The 15,647-nt window shown below is 38.9% G+C and overlaps 1 protein-coding gene across 2 annotated transcripts; it reads left to right on the forward strand.

Annotated features, from left to right (window-relative positions):
- Positions 1 to 4,009: 4,009 nt before the first annotated feature.
- Positions 4,010 to 14,959, forward strand: LOC148870900 (uncharacterized). Of its 2 annotated transcripts, none has more exons than XM_088967428.1 (5): positions 4,010 to 4,199; positions 4,383 to 4,548; positions 4,666 to 4,774; positions 4,895 to 4,957; positions 14,704 to 14,959. In XM_088967428.1, exons 2-5 carry the CDS (start codon positions 4,464 to 4,466, stop codon positions 14,804 to 14,806), a joined length of 360 nt encoding a protein of 119 aa, XP_088823554.1. In that variant the 5' UTR covers positions 4,010 to 4,199; positions 4,383 to 4,463; the 3' UTR covers positions 14,807 to 14,959. The 2 variants fall into 2 exon arrangements, with proteins under 2 accessions (XP_088823554.1, XP_088823555.1); XM_088967429.1 differs by having other exon boundaries at positions 4,195 to 4,252.
- The last annotated feature ends 688 nt before the right edge of the window (positions 14,960 to 15,647 follow it).

Raw genomic sequence — 15,647 nt, forward strand, 5'->3', positions numbered from 1 at the left:
GTCACGGGGGTAGTTCTGCAGCAGAAGAAACCTGTGCGGCGTCCAGGCCAAGGCAGGTCGGGACATGCCTTTTGTATGTTTAGGGCTAGGAATTGTCCAATGATGGCTCCACCAAGGTCAGTAGCATTGGATCATGACCTCAAGTCGGATGGTCGGGGCTCTTGATTGGCTCTTGCCGGTCCATGGGAGGCGCCTCTTAAATGCTAAAGGGGGAAGGCCATGATGTGAGGCGACTTGGCGCTGATGTGAAGGGTCTCCTATATGTCGATGATGTAGGCACCCGATGTGCCATTGATGATAGGCAACCGCTGGGCTGGAACACACCCGTGCGTTAGGGGTAACGGGATAACACATTCAGCTTAGGCAAGGGGCTGGCGTGGTGAAGGGTCATGCTTAGGCCAGGCCCGCATGCCAAGCCTCCCTTGAGTGTCGGTGGTGCAATGCCGATCCATGCACTGTCCCCATGAAGAACCCTGGTAGTCATGCTAGCCATTAACTAGGGCTGCCCTGCAAGGGATGTTGGTCAATGAGTGCTAAGGTAAAGCACCCAAGGAGGTCAATCACCCCTCCTCAAAGAGTATGTTAAACTTTTGGTGGTTTGCTTGAAAATGACATAAGATTTTCCAATAATCTCACTGACAAAAATGACGATGATGTCTCTTAACATAAAGCCTGCCAAGTATAGACAAGGCTAAGTCTGTGTTAGACCATAACAATGGAGTGCTTCCGATCCATCCTATCGCCAGAAAAATTGTAGACAAAGCAATGGCATTACATGGGTTGGTGAATCAAACTCCAATGATGACAGTTTGCAGAAGCTCATTTGCCATTTTTATGCATATAGTATTTAGTTAATGGAAATGGGACTCAACTTAACTTTTGGCTGCCGGCATCTGCTGCATTAATTACTTGGTTTTGCATTTGCATCGATGCTTACAATATACCGTGGACTGGACACCAATGAAGAAGTCATCGAATTGAAGACCACGTTGCAGTGGTTGTGGTTCAGATCATCTCCAACTTATTAGAGCCAGCTACCCTTTATAGATATCGAGGGTTTTGCTACTGTCGCACTGTATTGAGTATTGAGAAGGTGTGGTATGTTTTTGAAAATTTGAAGAATAATAAAGGGTAAATTTGACATTTTCATATATATATGTTAGTGTTCAGTTATGAAATAAATTAAGGGTATGGGTTATTTAAGGAATTTGTGCAAATTGTATGAATAGTTGAAATTTCCCCTTTTTTTAAGGATAAATTTCTTAAAATATCTTTATGGTTTAGTTAATTGATTAATTTTACCTTTACTATTTATTCATTAACGTATCTTTAGGTTTTTTTGACAATCGACTAAGTCCTTGTCATTAACGTCTGTTAACAGAAAAATGAAAAAGATTATTTTACCCATTATTATTTATTTAATTTTAAAAACGAGACATTAACATTAGTGAATTAAAACCTTTGTAGTTGGACAACATCGACTAATGGAATCGTTGCAGCTGTCGCCAATTACGTCCATCAAGTTGAGAACAGAATCACATCCCTGAATATGAATGGATTGATAGACCTTCAACCCATTGGATTCGCCCTCATCAGATGCAGGTTCAAGTACGGGTCCCATGGCAATAGTCATAGTTGGACCATGAGCGTGTGTCATCTCATCTGTAGCGGGGGCTTCAGTATTATGACTGGAGGTGGGCGTTACTTGCAGATCTTCGGGTGGAGTGATCAACGGGACATGTGCTTTGGTGGAAACGTTTGGAGCAGTGAGGTCCAATCCGGAATTGCTTTGGAATGAGCCATAGATGCATGGGCTGGTAAATGCGTTTGGGTGATTTTTGGCATGGCAGCAGCTGTAGGCCTCACAGATTCGTAGGTTGGTAGATGCCTTGGGGTGAATGACAAATTCTAGGCGTTGGTGAACACGAGAATCTCGTTTAGGAGAGAACGATGGGTGACCTGCGATAAGTGTTCAAATTCCACTATGCAGGGAGAGGAGCTGGTAGCATTTGGCAAGGAGACTGGTTCTGTTCCTCACATGCACATTCTATCATGCATTGAGAACATTTCTCGTACTTATTAGATATAATTCACAGGAGATGTTTCATCTCCCAATGCACGGTGGATGTTACTGTAAGGTGCCCATTTGTGAGAATAAGATCCCATCATGCCAGGAAGGGGGGAGTTGAATCATGTCGACTCAACTACAGGCCCCTTCCTCTTTGATTCTACTTCTTCCACTTCTGGAGCTGCTCTTGCCTCTTCCCTTCATTTCTTTGTTCAACCTGTAACTGGTGCCGACGTTCAGCCTGTAATCAGTTGAATGAAAATCCACCTCACTCCTCAAACCAGGAGAATATAGATGCCATTGTGGAACTAGGAGCAAGGCGCATTTGAACTCGAATCACCACCACTGTCATAATCTGAGGACTTGTGCGACCGGGGGAGAACCAAAATGAGAGATGAGAGAGAAGAACCATAGTTGCAGCAATGTCAATGGCTTCATTTAACGGTCCATTGTGTGCGAAAGAGATATTTTTGAAAAAATATCAATCACGTGATGTAATGTCACATGTGACCGAGTGTAACGAAAAGTTAACAATTGAAGAGGTTTTAAACAATTGTTAGAAAACTTAAGGTCTGTTTGGTTTGAGGGAATAGGACCCTGGAATCGGAATCGGAATGAGTCATTCCATTTCCAGATGTTTGATTGACCAGAATGGAATAGATAGGCGGAATGTGGCCATTCCCGACCCCCTCCCCCCATAATGTGATTCCCATTTCTTTTTCACTTTTTGGACGTGCAATTCAAAAGGAAGATGCCGGGTACACCAGGGTTCCACCTTGGCAAAGAATCTCCCCAATTCCAGATGTTTGATTGGCCAGAATGGAATAGATAGGCGGAATGTGGCCATTCCCGACCCCCTCCCCCATAATGTGATTCCCATTTCTTTTTCACTTTTTGGACGTGCAATTCAAAAGGAAGATGCCGGGTACACCAGGGTTCCACCTTGGCAAAGAATCTCCCCAAATTTGCCATTCGTGCCTTTGTCGAGAATCATACATCCTCTATGATCTCCACCACCACCGTGGCCCAACTTCACCATCATCATCTTCTGCTATTGCTAGCCACCACTACGCATCACTCCTCCAGTCTCTTTTTGAGGGAAAAGCAATCGAGCCCGAGAAGCAAATCCGCGCGCACCTCCTCGTTACGGGCATCGGTTTGAGCACCATTGTAGCCACCAAACTTGTTAATCTCTACTCGGTTTGCAACCATTTACCCCATGCCCACTGCTTGTTCGACAGAATTCCTAAAGACAACGTCTTCCTTTGGAACGTTCTCATTCAAGGCTATGCTTGGAATCGACCCCATCAAGCCACTCTCTCCCTTTACCACCAAATGTTTGATTATGGTCTCCACCCTGACAACTTGCTTTCCCCTTCGTCCTCAAGGCATGCTTCGCCCTCCCTACGCTACAACAAGGGAGAGAGATCCATTGTCACGTCATACGGGCAGGATGGGAATGGGACGTCTTTGTAGGGGCTGCGCTTATTGACATGTATGCCAAGTGTGGATGTGTAATGACTGCATGTTGAGTCTTTGACAACATTCTGGTAAGAGATGTGGTCTTCAGGAATTCCATGCTCGTTGCTTACTCCCAAAATGGGCACCCAGATGAGGCCCTTTGTCTATGTCAAGTGTTGCAACTCTCGTCACCGTCATCTCGACGTCGGCTGACATTGCGGCTCTCCCTCAAGGGAGGGAACTCCGTGGGTTTAGTTGGAGGCATGAGCGAGTATGGGTGGATTAACGATGAGACGGGGGAGATATTTGAAGAAGCGGTGGATACAAGCAAAATTTTTTAATTTGCTACAAAGTTTTCATGCACTTTTTTTTTGAATTTGCTATAAAATTATTGTAATTTTTGCATTTCCTGCAAAATTTTCGGTGTTTTTATGTATTTTTTATTTTTTTATTTTTATTAGAGGTAAAATTGAAAATCATGGCTGATTCCGATTCTAGTCTCTTAATGAACCAAACAGCATCAATCGGAATCCAATTCCTATTTGAATCGAAAGAGAATAGACCATTTCGATTCTGATTTTAAGAGATTCTTATTTCGATTCCGATCACGAATCAAACGGACCCTCCCTTATAATTACTCTAAAACAATAGTAAACAGTAATATTAGAAGGTAAAGAAAACTATACTCTCTTTCCTATTTTTTTCGTTTCTCTACAATCCAAGGTAAAATTCATCAATTAGCTAAATTATAAGGGTAGTTTTAAAAATTTTACGCTAACGAAAATGCACGCATCGAGATTTTGTTTTTCCCTCTCCCACTAAAAACCTTCTATTCTTGTCCGTGTGTTTCTAGTGTTTAAACGCAAGAGACAGAATTCGGTTTCTCGGCTTCAGAGTAATTGAGGGAGAGAGAGAGAGGGGCAAAGAACCAAGCATGGGTGGTAAATGCCCTCATCGGAAAGTGAAGAAGAGAAGGCTTTCTCACAAATCTGCTCGCCGGACCAAGTTCCTTGTCAAAGATATCCTTTTCTCTGTAGAATTTTGTCAATGCCCTCGAATGTTTTCTTGGTCTATGCTTCGGGTCTATGCTTCTTTTACCTAATTCGAAAATTTTTCTAACTAATTGATTCCATCACGCGATGATATGGTTTATGAGGAGCTTCGGAAGCCAGATGGGGAGAAGAAGCCGCTTCCCCTGGATGAAGATCTTCCTGGGATGGGTCAGTACTACTGCTTGCACTGCGAGTAAGACTCGTTTACCCTTTTCTTTCCCGACTTTGTGATATGGGTTTTATTTTCTGGCTCCTTTTTTTCCTCTCTTTCTCTCTCTATTTCTTTTTATTAATGTTGTCTCTTTTTCCTCAGTCGATATTTTTCGAATGTGTCCGTGGGGGACGAGCATTTCAGAACGAAACGCCACAAGAAACGGTAAGCAAGTGGCTTTCTTTTGTATTTTCATTTTAATTATTGGCTCTAACTAGGTCTTGATTGTTCTTTATTATCATTTTCGAGTAAACAAGTCATTGTTACTGGAGGGTCCATATATTAGGACTTATAGTTGGTGGTGCAGTGGAGGATCAGTAACCAAAGAAAGATCTCAATTCTCAAGCGGGATATCCAAAGAGTTGAGGCAAATTTCTCCTGCAGTCTGTGCAGTTGAGAAGCAAATATGTGAATTGGAATGTCTCAGGGCTTCTTGGATAAGAACAATTTTCGTATTAGGTTGGAAACTGATAATTTTATGTCTATATTTTGTTGGGCCCTTATTACTACCCCGGAAATTAGATCATAGCTCTGTCTTGGGTTAGATTGCATGGTCAATTCTATCATCTGCTTGGTATTCAAGGACTCTGGGAATGTAGGATATATTTATCTTTGAAGAGGTGTCCTCTTCTTCCATGAATAGTGGACTTATTATTCTTTTTAATTATTTTCTTATTCTATGCAGGAATGTTATCATTCACTTGTAAATCCTGGTACCAAACACTGTATAGTGAATAATGTATGTCTGTACATATGGTAGATATCCGTGTTCATACCATGTAGTAATATGTGTCTATTAATGGTACTCTACTCTGCATATTCTATTTTGGTTATGGAAGTACTTACATCTTGTTAAGTTGTATTTAGTTTCCATGGCCAAAGCTAGTGATGACTGAAATGTATTTACCTTGAAAGTTATTCCAGGTATTTTAGTTGATATAGTAGCATTATTAATTTATTTGAGGATTTTTTGGAGCAATGTTTGTAGAATGTGGAGGGGGTGTGAGGCATAGTTCAGAACATAAGAGGTGTAAGCCTCCCGAGCACAAGGAGGCATAAGCCTCCTTAAGAGGAGGGGGATGAGGAGGAAGAAGAGTAAGGGGGATTTCATCTTTTTATTTTTATTTTTTGTTTCATTTTCTTTCTTTTCTCCTTTTTCTTTTCTTTCTTTCCCTTTCCTTTTCTTTCTTCCTACCTTTTTCTATGAGGTGTACACCTCCAGCATGCCTCATGCAAAAGGTGTATGAGGCGTGTACCTCATGGACCTGAGGTATGTGCCTCAGAGGCATCACTGCCTCTGGCATACACCTTAGGGCATTTTGGAGGCACCTTGCCTAGAGGTGTGCCTCCAGGTGTATGCCTCCCATGCCTTTTAAAACATTGGTGGCAACACAATTCCAGTGTACACCTAGAGGCGTGCCTCCAGTCCCTAATAATTTTTTGTAATACCTAAAAATACCCCCATGTGACGGTTATACTTTTTTCTCCATTCATTCGAACATCTCTTTTACCAGGTAGCGGCGCACTAGTTGTAGGTCCACCAGCGACCATCGGCGGTGACGAAAAGTGGCCGGCGGACCTGTCATTTGGCCACTTTCTTCTATTTTCTGAAGTTATTTTTCTCATTTAATCATTTTTTTTAGTTTTTTTTTTTCTAACTTGAACTCTCTGTTCTTCGTAGATCTACTTGAATTGTCTGTTTTTTAGCAGATCTACACTTGAACTAACCAACGACAAAAGGTTAATTTTTTTCTGGGTTTCGCAGATCTACATGAAGTTACTTTCTAGTTTTTTTTTTTTTTTTTTTTTTTTAACTTGAAACTCCACAAAGGTCGAATACACTGCCACAGAGATCGAACTCAGGGATCGAAACCCAAATTTGGTTGCTGGTATACAGCCTTGCCACTCACCATTCCTGTTTTTCTTCCTTAGTCCTCAGTCTTGCCATTCGAACTCTGGGATCGCAAATCTGTTTTTTCTTCCTCAGCCATCGTTCTTGTTCAACACCGCCACTCACCACTGTTACTAGTTTGAACTCGCCGCTGCAACGATGATGAAGAACAGGGAAAGGGAAAGAGTGAAGACTAGGGAGAAGAAGAAAAAAAGAAGAGAGATGGTGTGGGAGAAAAAAGAGAGATGAGAGATTGGAGGTGGAGATCGGAATGGATTCACCGTTACTGTTGGTTCTGTGTTGTAAGGAAGATGATGAATAGTGGATTTCGGGGGGGGTGTTCTGAAGAAGAAAAGGAAGAAGTATGAGATGGAGAGGGAGGCCAGAGTATTTATTATTTATTATTTATTAGGATTATTTATAATTGTTATTTATTATTATTATTATTGTTATTATTATTATTGTTATTGTTATTGTTATTTGGTTTACATGGCGATTCACGTGTGGGTCCATGTGGACTCTTAGTTAAAATGTATAGCATAACATGTGAAAAGCATTGTATATATGTATGAGCAAAGTGAGGGTTAAAATTGTCATTTGTGTCAATATAAGCACTTTTCTTTTAACAAGTCCTTAATCATCAAACAGGGCCTTAGGAGAGTTATTCTTGCTCACGTTGATGCTTGATTTGGTTCTAAGGTGGTTGGTTCCATAGATGATGCTGATTCTACTAAAGTTGAGGTCCTAGTGCTACTTGTTACTTGTTATTGCTTCTATTTTTTTTTTTTTTGCTTCAAAGTTAGTGCTTCTATTATCATAAGATTAAGGTTGCCCTCTCTTTTTGGTAGGGGTGCATCATGGATGGGCTCAGGTTGGCCTTTTGTCAAGATTTTTGGGCCCGGCCCAAAGGTTCAAACCCGAAGCAGTGTAAAATGCTAACTTGGGCAAACTCGAGTTGCACCCCTACTCGTTGGAGGCTTTGCAAATTTAACTAACTAGGGGGGGGGGGGGTAGGGGGATTAGCAAGTGTCCTTGGAAGCAGGTGGAAGATTTGTGTTTCCATTTCTGTCCAGGTTAGATGGATATTGTGAGAACTAAATTGGATGGCTGACAGCCTTGCTAGATCAGAAAAAGCTGTATGTGCTGATATTTTTTTGTTTGCTGAGGGATGTGGGCATTATAGCTATAGTCATAGAATTTTGTACATCCTCCCAGCTCCCATGTACATTTTTTGCTTCTCTCTCTCTCTCTCTGAGAAGAGGTAACTCATATCATTCAATAAAATCAAAAAGAGAGGGGATGTACAAGCAGAGCACAAAAACAAACCCAAAAAGACCAACCAAATTACATAGGCATTGAACTTGCAATAAAGCCCAATAACCCTTGCTTTAGCTAGAAAATCAGCCTTGGAATTCAGATCCCTTGGTATCCATCTATGAAAACAAGAAAAGGAGGAAGATAAGTCTTGGATCCCATTAAGAAGATAGAGCCTCCAAGGGTCCTTCTCTTCATGGACTGCCCGGCCAATAGCATTCCTAGAGTCCCCCTTGACCACAAGAGATTTGATTTGGATTGATTTAGCAATTCTCAAGCTAGTCAGCCAAGCCCTAACATCAGCTTCAGATGCATTGGCAGAAGCATTTGCTTAGGTATCTTTCTACAAGGCAGTGACACAAACACAAAAGAGGTGGATGTAAGCAATCTTGATCCTATAGCAAGATATCTGGAGAAGTTGATGGGAGTTGAGGTGATTTCGTGCAAAAGCAAGGGACTAAAGTGACAATCTTGGAGGTGTGGTCCCCTAGGCAAGGTGAAATGAACGTAGGTGACTGTGATAGAAATCCATGGCTTGTGTTGGAAGATGGGAGAATTGTGAATGATTTGCATTTTCCAAGGAAGAAGAACATTTCGGTTGAGAAGTTCATGTTGAGCAAGAAAAGGAAGGTTCTCTGGAAGCTGATTCCATTTGTGGTTATCTGGTGCATCTGGACTGAGGAATAGAAGGGTATTTAATGACAAGTCTCTTAGTCTGGAGGATCTATCTCAGAAGTTGGTGGGCAAGTTGTTTTTGTGGCTGCCTGTGACTGCTGAATTTAGAAATTGTAATGTATCAGATGTGTTATTTTCTGTTTCTTGATGGCTCATGTAATTGCTGTTTTAGATCAGTCAGCCATTTCTGGGACTGATCTCAGCCTCCTGTGTGTATCTTTTTCTTAATAATTATTACTTTACCTTTTCCAAAAAAAAAGTTCATGTCGGATGAAGAGGTATGTGATTCGGTAAGAGCAGAACTCCTAGCAGCAGTCTTTGGGGTTGAGAAAGTCAAGGAATTAGGAGTGAGTAGGCTGATCAGTGAAGGTGATTGTAATTTGAAGATAGTAGTGGAATGACTGAAAAAAGGTATAGGGTAGATTTGGCAGCTGAGGAATGAGTTCAGGTGCTTTAAATGGCTTTCAAAAGATATGAACGTTCAAATTAGATGGGTCAGAAGATCTGCTAACAGCTTGGCAGACACTTTAGCTAAGCAAAGGGTTCAGAGACAACAGATATTCTGGGCACACTTGTAATATAGTTGGGGGGTTAACTATGTAATGGTTTTGCTTTTTTCTACAACTTGTATTCTGTTTCTTTCTAATCTTGGTAAAATTCTGATTTCTGTGTTATTGATCAAAATTAAAGAAAAAAAAAAGAATTATAGAACATGGCCTTTGGTTGATAGTGCTAAGAGTTAAGATGAGGGAGGAGATGAGGATGGACTTGCAGAGGAGGTGGTCTTAGATGAAACTCACTAGGTTGTTGAATCTATTGACATGGAAACTGTTGTGAATACAGAGATCAAAGTCAGCAAAACTTTGGAGTTTTTCTTGGGTGGGGAAGAATTTCCAAGGAAAGTTTTCATGGAGTTGGAAGAAAAAGAGTTGGAGAAAAGAGTTGGAAAGGGATAATGAAGAACTATTCTGTTTTAGTGGATGGGATTTCAATTAAGGTTGGTAATGGTAATAGAACTAAGTTTTTTTTGATGATCAAAAAAAAAAAAAAAAGAACTTGTGAGACGGGGCATTCAGATATTGATTCTATCTTGTGGTCTTTGTGGGAGTGTTTCTGAATCTACAGACCATCTGTGCATTCACTGCCCATTTTCTTCTCAGTTGTGGGACTATTTTCTCAGAGCCATGAACATCAGCTGGACTATGCCAATATTGGTAAAAGAGCTCCTCCGTTGCTGGAATATCAAGGGTCTAAGCAAGAAAAGGAAGTTAGTGTGGAGGTATTCCTAGTGCTGTCTTGTGGTGCATTTGGGCTGAGAGGAACAGTAGTTTTTTTCTTTAATAAGGCTAAGAGTCCAGAAGACTTCATTCAGAAAGCTGTGGGCAAGTTAATCTCTTGGGTGTCAGCTTCTGAGGAGTTTAGAACTTGGATTTGTCTGTTGTATTTTCGTTCTAACTCCTGGTGGAGTATGTAATTGCTGTGTTTATCAGGTTGCCTTTCTGGGTCTGATCACAGCTTGTATGTGTTGCTTTGAATAAATATTACTTTACCTTTTTCCTAAAAAAAAGTTGGGAGAAAAATAAAGATGATTTAGTGACTTGTGAAGAGAAGGGTTATAATGCAAGGAAAAAAGATTCATAATTTATCCATAATTTCATAGTACTGCTTTAGCTCATACGAAGTCACAGGGGAGGTTGCAGAGAGGGCGGAGAGGATGTTGCAAATCAAACCTTTACTAAGAATGTGATTCTAGAGGATCGTAGCTAGTTTGAAGGAGATGAATGAACTTGAAAAAAATTCCTAATGCTGTAGATGTTTCAGAAGGCAGAAGAGTTATTGAACTATTCTGGTTTCAAAAGTCTTTGCTAGGTTGAAAGGGGGTTTATTTGAAGTTGGGCCTAACAAAAAGGTAAGAAATTAAAAATGGTTTTAAGAGGAGTAGAGTGGTTTCTGTTCAAACTGCTAATGCTGAATAGGCAGGTTTTGTCCTGTGCGGTGTTAAGTTGGTGTTTGGTAGCCTGCAGTTGTAAGTGTTTGGTAGCTAGCTTGGGATTGGGTGGTGTTGGTGTTGGATGGTTTGGTGAACTGTTGTAAGCTTTAGATTGATGTGTTTTCTTGAAGTTTTTCTTTTGGAGGCATTTTTAAGGCCATAAGGGTTTCAAGTTGGTTTTGGTTGTTTGTTGGGTTTTATTTTTCTCTTTTCTCTTAGGTGATTTTTTGGCACCTTTCTTGTGTTGTTCTTTTTTGGTTAATAAATTTTATTTTACTTACAAAAATGTACTATTACTTTTGTAGAATGTAGACATAGCTCAAGTTTCCTCAAGGTCAACTTAGCATACAGCTGCATGGAGCATTACTATTTTGAATAAATTTGGTTCATTAATTTTATTACTTTTGTTGAGATTGACAATCATGGAGATTGCACAACCAAACAGCATATAATCAGATTTTTTTTTTTCTTAATTGCCGGTGAGGGGGGATTGGGGACGGTAAGGAAAAAGGCTTTCTAGATAGTGAAGAACATTTTATTTGAAGGTGTCTAGGTGGAAGGAAATTTAAATGGACGACTTTTGACCATGTTGTACCTTGGGCGCTAAGATTTCTGGTAAGGGAAACAATGGCAGTGGCTGCTAATGAACTGCTCATTCAGGTGGGATCTCAAGATTGGTAAACAGCCTGGGTGACAGTTTAGCCAACGGCTGGAGTAAACAAGGACAACCTGGAATGAGGTAATCCAGGGCTGGGGGACCAGTGTAAAGAATATCTTTGTATGTGCTCTGGAGGTTTGGCCTGCTATATATATACTGTCTTTGTATTGTACACAAGGTTTAAAATTTTGATACGATACGCAAACAGATACGGGATATGCATGGAAATTAGACATCTCGTCTTTTTTTCATGCATATCGGACCTGTATAAGACCGTATCAGGGCGTATCGTAGGTGTATCAGGGGTATATCGGGGCGTATCGGTAGCGTATCAACGAAAAAGATACGACCAAAAACTGAAAAAAAAAGGAGAAAAGCAAACTTATTTTCCTTGAAATAAACCTTCTTTCACCCCCAAATGACTCTAAAACTCCAAACCTCATTCCTAGAGTGCTAAATTTGCAAACAACAAGTGTGAATCATAAATTTTATTTTGAAAAATTTTCAAATTTTGAAAAAATATGGAAAAAATAGGTAAGTTTTTTCAATTTTTTATAATATCTTGTGATTTCTTTTTTTCTTGAATGTTTAAATTTATGTTGATCTACATTTCTTACATTCAAAATCACATTTTTCTGTGCTATTAATAAATTTATGGAAATTTCATGGAGATATTTAGGCAAAATATAAATTAATAAAAAATTTGAAAATGTAATTTTTCTCTGCCTATAAAGACTAAATATGTTTTAGATCTATGAATTTATCTATCATATCCATTGAGCAATTGAAATTTCTTCTTTAGTATTTTTTATATTTTTAGAAATAAAAAATAAATAATAATTAATTATATTTTATCATTTGATCACAACAATTGAATATATTATAATTCTATAGATGATCTATCATTTCCACGGACCAATTGAAATTTCTTATCTAATAATTATTTTTTTTATTTTTGTATTTTTAGAATTAAAAAATAAACAAATAATTAATTATATTTTATCATTTGATCACAATGATTGAATATATTATAATTCTATAGAAGATCTATCATATCCACAAAGCAATTGAAATTTCTTTTTTAATAATTATTTTTTGAATCTATTATATAATGTTTATTTATTTATTATAATTTTTGGAAATAAATAATAAATAACTATTGGTTATATTTTCACTTAGAAGTTGTGCCAATGCTTATGGTTGGATAAGAGAGTTGGGTTTTTCCCATGCCATAAAACATTAAAATTTAAGAATTATAATTTATAAATTATAGTTAAGCATAGGATTTTTAATGAAATTATAATTAACTACAATATATTTCTTCATAAAACCATTAAAGTATATTAGTTTATTGTATATACACCTCATTGAGGTCTTATATTTAGTATTATTGATGTATTTTTATGATTTATTAAAGTATTTATAGTGTTTCCAAGCGTTTCTATGTTTATCTTAGTTTTTCTTCGATACGCATGTGTATCCAAAGTGTATCCCGATACGTCTCTTAAAATTGTCTTTCCGATACACTTGGCGCTTCTGATATTTTGAACCTTGATTGTACAATCCGCTGTTGTGGAGGGGGATCTTGTTTTTCAATCTAATAAATACATTTACTTGGTATGGATATAAAATTAAGTAATTTTGTTTGTTTGTTTTACTAATGAGTGAATTTCATTTTTTGTATTGGGAACTCAGAACCTATTTGGTACAGTTTGAGGCATGTCCTTGACTCCCACTTGTGGTATGATACATGGACTAGGATAACAGGCAATCCAGTGTTTTAAAAGGTGTGTGAGGCATATGCCTGGTTGGTACCTCTGAGGCATATGCCTCATGCACACCTCATACAAAAAGACAAAAAAAAAAGAAAGAAAGGAAATGAAAGGAAAAGAAAGGGAAGAAAGAAAGAGAAGAAAACAAGAGAACAGAAAGAAAAGAAAAAGGGAAAGAAAGTGGGCTGGGGGCTTCACCCCCCAGAGCCCCCAACCCCTTTTCAATGCAGCCCTTTTTTTGTGCTAGGGGGTCTGGATCACTCACCTCCACTTCAACAAGACCCCTCCCCCTTCGGCTAGCGTCACACATATTCATTCTTTTAAATATAGAAGATTTTTTTTAAAAAATAAAGGAAAATGGTATCCTCCTTCCACTTCTTCCTCCTCCTCCCCCTCCTCTTAAGGAGGCTTACACTTCTTTCGTTTTGAACTATACCTCATGCCTCTAGGTAGTGGAATGCCTCGCATCACACCTCCGCATTTTAAAACATTGAGGCAATCACCATCACCATTTCCTGAGCAGGTTGCTTTTAGCCTCCACCACATGGTCATGCAGTAAAAATGGTACTAGGGAAACCATAAAGGAAATCATCTTGGATCAAGGTTCAGGTTGTCCTTTAAGGACAAAATTTCAATCTTAAACTCATGCCATTTCTGATTTGCACTTTTTGCAAGTTGACCTGTCCATTTTGATTCCTTGGTTTGGGTTTTGTTGTAATTATCATACCCACTATTGTGCTTTTGATGATCAGGTAGGGGTCTTAGCTGGAGAGGAAAAATTAGTGGGCCACAGTGGCTCATGCCCTAAAGTGGGGTGTTTGGGAAGAAAGAAATATTCGAGTTTTTGATGACAAGGCCAGACCTATTGAATATTTGATTTCCCATTTTGCTTACCTTTGTAACATGAGGGCTGTAAACTCTGAGGTGTTTAGAGGAATATCTGTGAGTGACGACCTGCAGAGGAATGTTGTCAATTTTCTTTACTCCCAAAATTCTGGCCATCCCCCAGGGTCCTTCCTCTTAGCAGGAGAGGGTTTTGAAATTAAACTTTGATGGCAGTGCTTTAGGGAACTTGGGCAATTCTGGTATAGGTAGTGTGATCAGGGGGAGGGTTGGAAGTCTCTGTTGGGTTTTCTATGGCCCAATAAGGACTGTTAACTCTACTAACACTAAAGTGCTGGTGACCCTTACTGGGATTTGAAATGACAGAGCTTGGGTTTCTTGAGTTTAACCATTGAAGTTGATTCTGCAAACACAGTTAAATGGTTAGGAGAAAAGGATGGTCCTTGGAGGCTGGCTCACTACTTGAACAAGGCTATATACATAGGTCAAATTTTGTTTGGATTCTTAGGGGGTTAAATTCAATTGCTGATGGTCTAGCAAATTCAAATTTTGTTTGGATTCCTTGTAATTCAGTGTGCATCCTTTGTTTTCCATGCTTTATAGCATCTCATATGCACACTTTTTGTTTAATGAAGTATCAGTTATTCTTTCTTCAAAAAAAAAAAAAGAAAAGAAAAAAGGCTTTTCATATATAGGATCTTCATATTACGATACCAGCAATAATGACCAATTTATATCAACTATTAACCTGCTTTCATGATGATACAGACTGAAGCAAATGATGGGACCTGCACCCCATACTCAACTGGATGCTGATTTAGCTGCCGGGATGGGGATGCCTGACAATGGGCCAAAGCTGATGTCTATGTGAGGAGCCCAATTTTTTGTTTTAGTTTGAGATATCTGATTCTCTTGTTGAAGATTCCTTACTAGATTGAAATGGTTTGCTTTTATCCTTCTGCCAATTTGAGATCAACAATAGTAAAACTCAATAGAAGCTGTTCTCTTTTCTTTTTCCCTGTTATTAACAGTTCCAAAGGAACCTATGAGGAGCTCAAGTAGTTGTGATAAAATTAGAAAAAGTAGATTAAGATGGTCGTATGCTTAGAATACCATTTATAGCATGCATAAGAAGTGATCTGTTATAAATTGAAGGGACTAAAAGGACTAAGGGCAGACCAAAATGGACATGACTTGTAGTAAGAAGTTACTGCTCATAATATAACAATGGATAGGGTACTAGACAGAATAGAGTGGCAAAACAGGATTCATGTAGCCGACCCCATGTAGTGGGGACATGGCTTAAATGATGATAATAATGATAACAGTGAGCCATTATTTTACGAAGCTCAATGTATTGGTATCTTTTTTTGCTTGCTGGAGCCCTTTGTATCCTATCCTTTGTTGTGTCCTTGTCAATCAGCTTTGTTTGATCCAAACTTTATTCATCAGACAACACAGTCCAGACAACAATAAAGTAATGCATTAAGAAGTATGAGCGGAAGGAGTGGAACATTTAATTGATTTACCAAGTATGAGATAATTGTGGCATATGGTATCCTTGAGAATCCATCAATGTGATTTGTTTTGAAGAGTTTTTACTTAAAGGAATTCGGACGCGCTTGATGGAAAAATTAAACGAACGATTCTTTCTGGAATTGGTAGTTGGGGTTCAACTACTCTGATTGAATTCCGAAACTATTCTCATGGGA

This window comes from Nelumbo lutea, chromosome 2 (assembly GCF_056320005.1).
Source record: "Nelumbo lutea isolate HS-2025 chromosome 2, American lotus-T2T, whole genome shotgun sequence".
Lineage (NCBI taxonomy): Eukaryota > Viridiplantae > Streptophyta > Magnoliopsida > Proteales > Nelumbonaceae > Nelumbo > Nelumbo lutea.

Coding starts and splice junctions, on each gene's coding strand:
- LOC148870900 (XM_088967428.1), top strand. CDS start 4,464: ATGGGTGGTAAATGCCCTCATCGGAAAGTGAAGAAGAGAAGGCTTTCT. Junction 4,775..4,894: donor TACTACTGCTTGCACTGCGA/GTAAGACTCGTT, acceptor CTTTTTCCTCAG/TCGATATTTTTCGAATGTGT. Junction 4,958..14,703: donor ACGAAACGCCACAAGAAACG/GTAAGCAAGTGG, acceptor ATGATGATACAG/ACTGAAGCAAATGATGGGAC.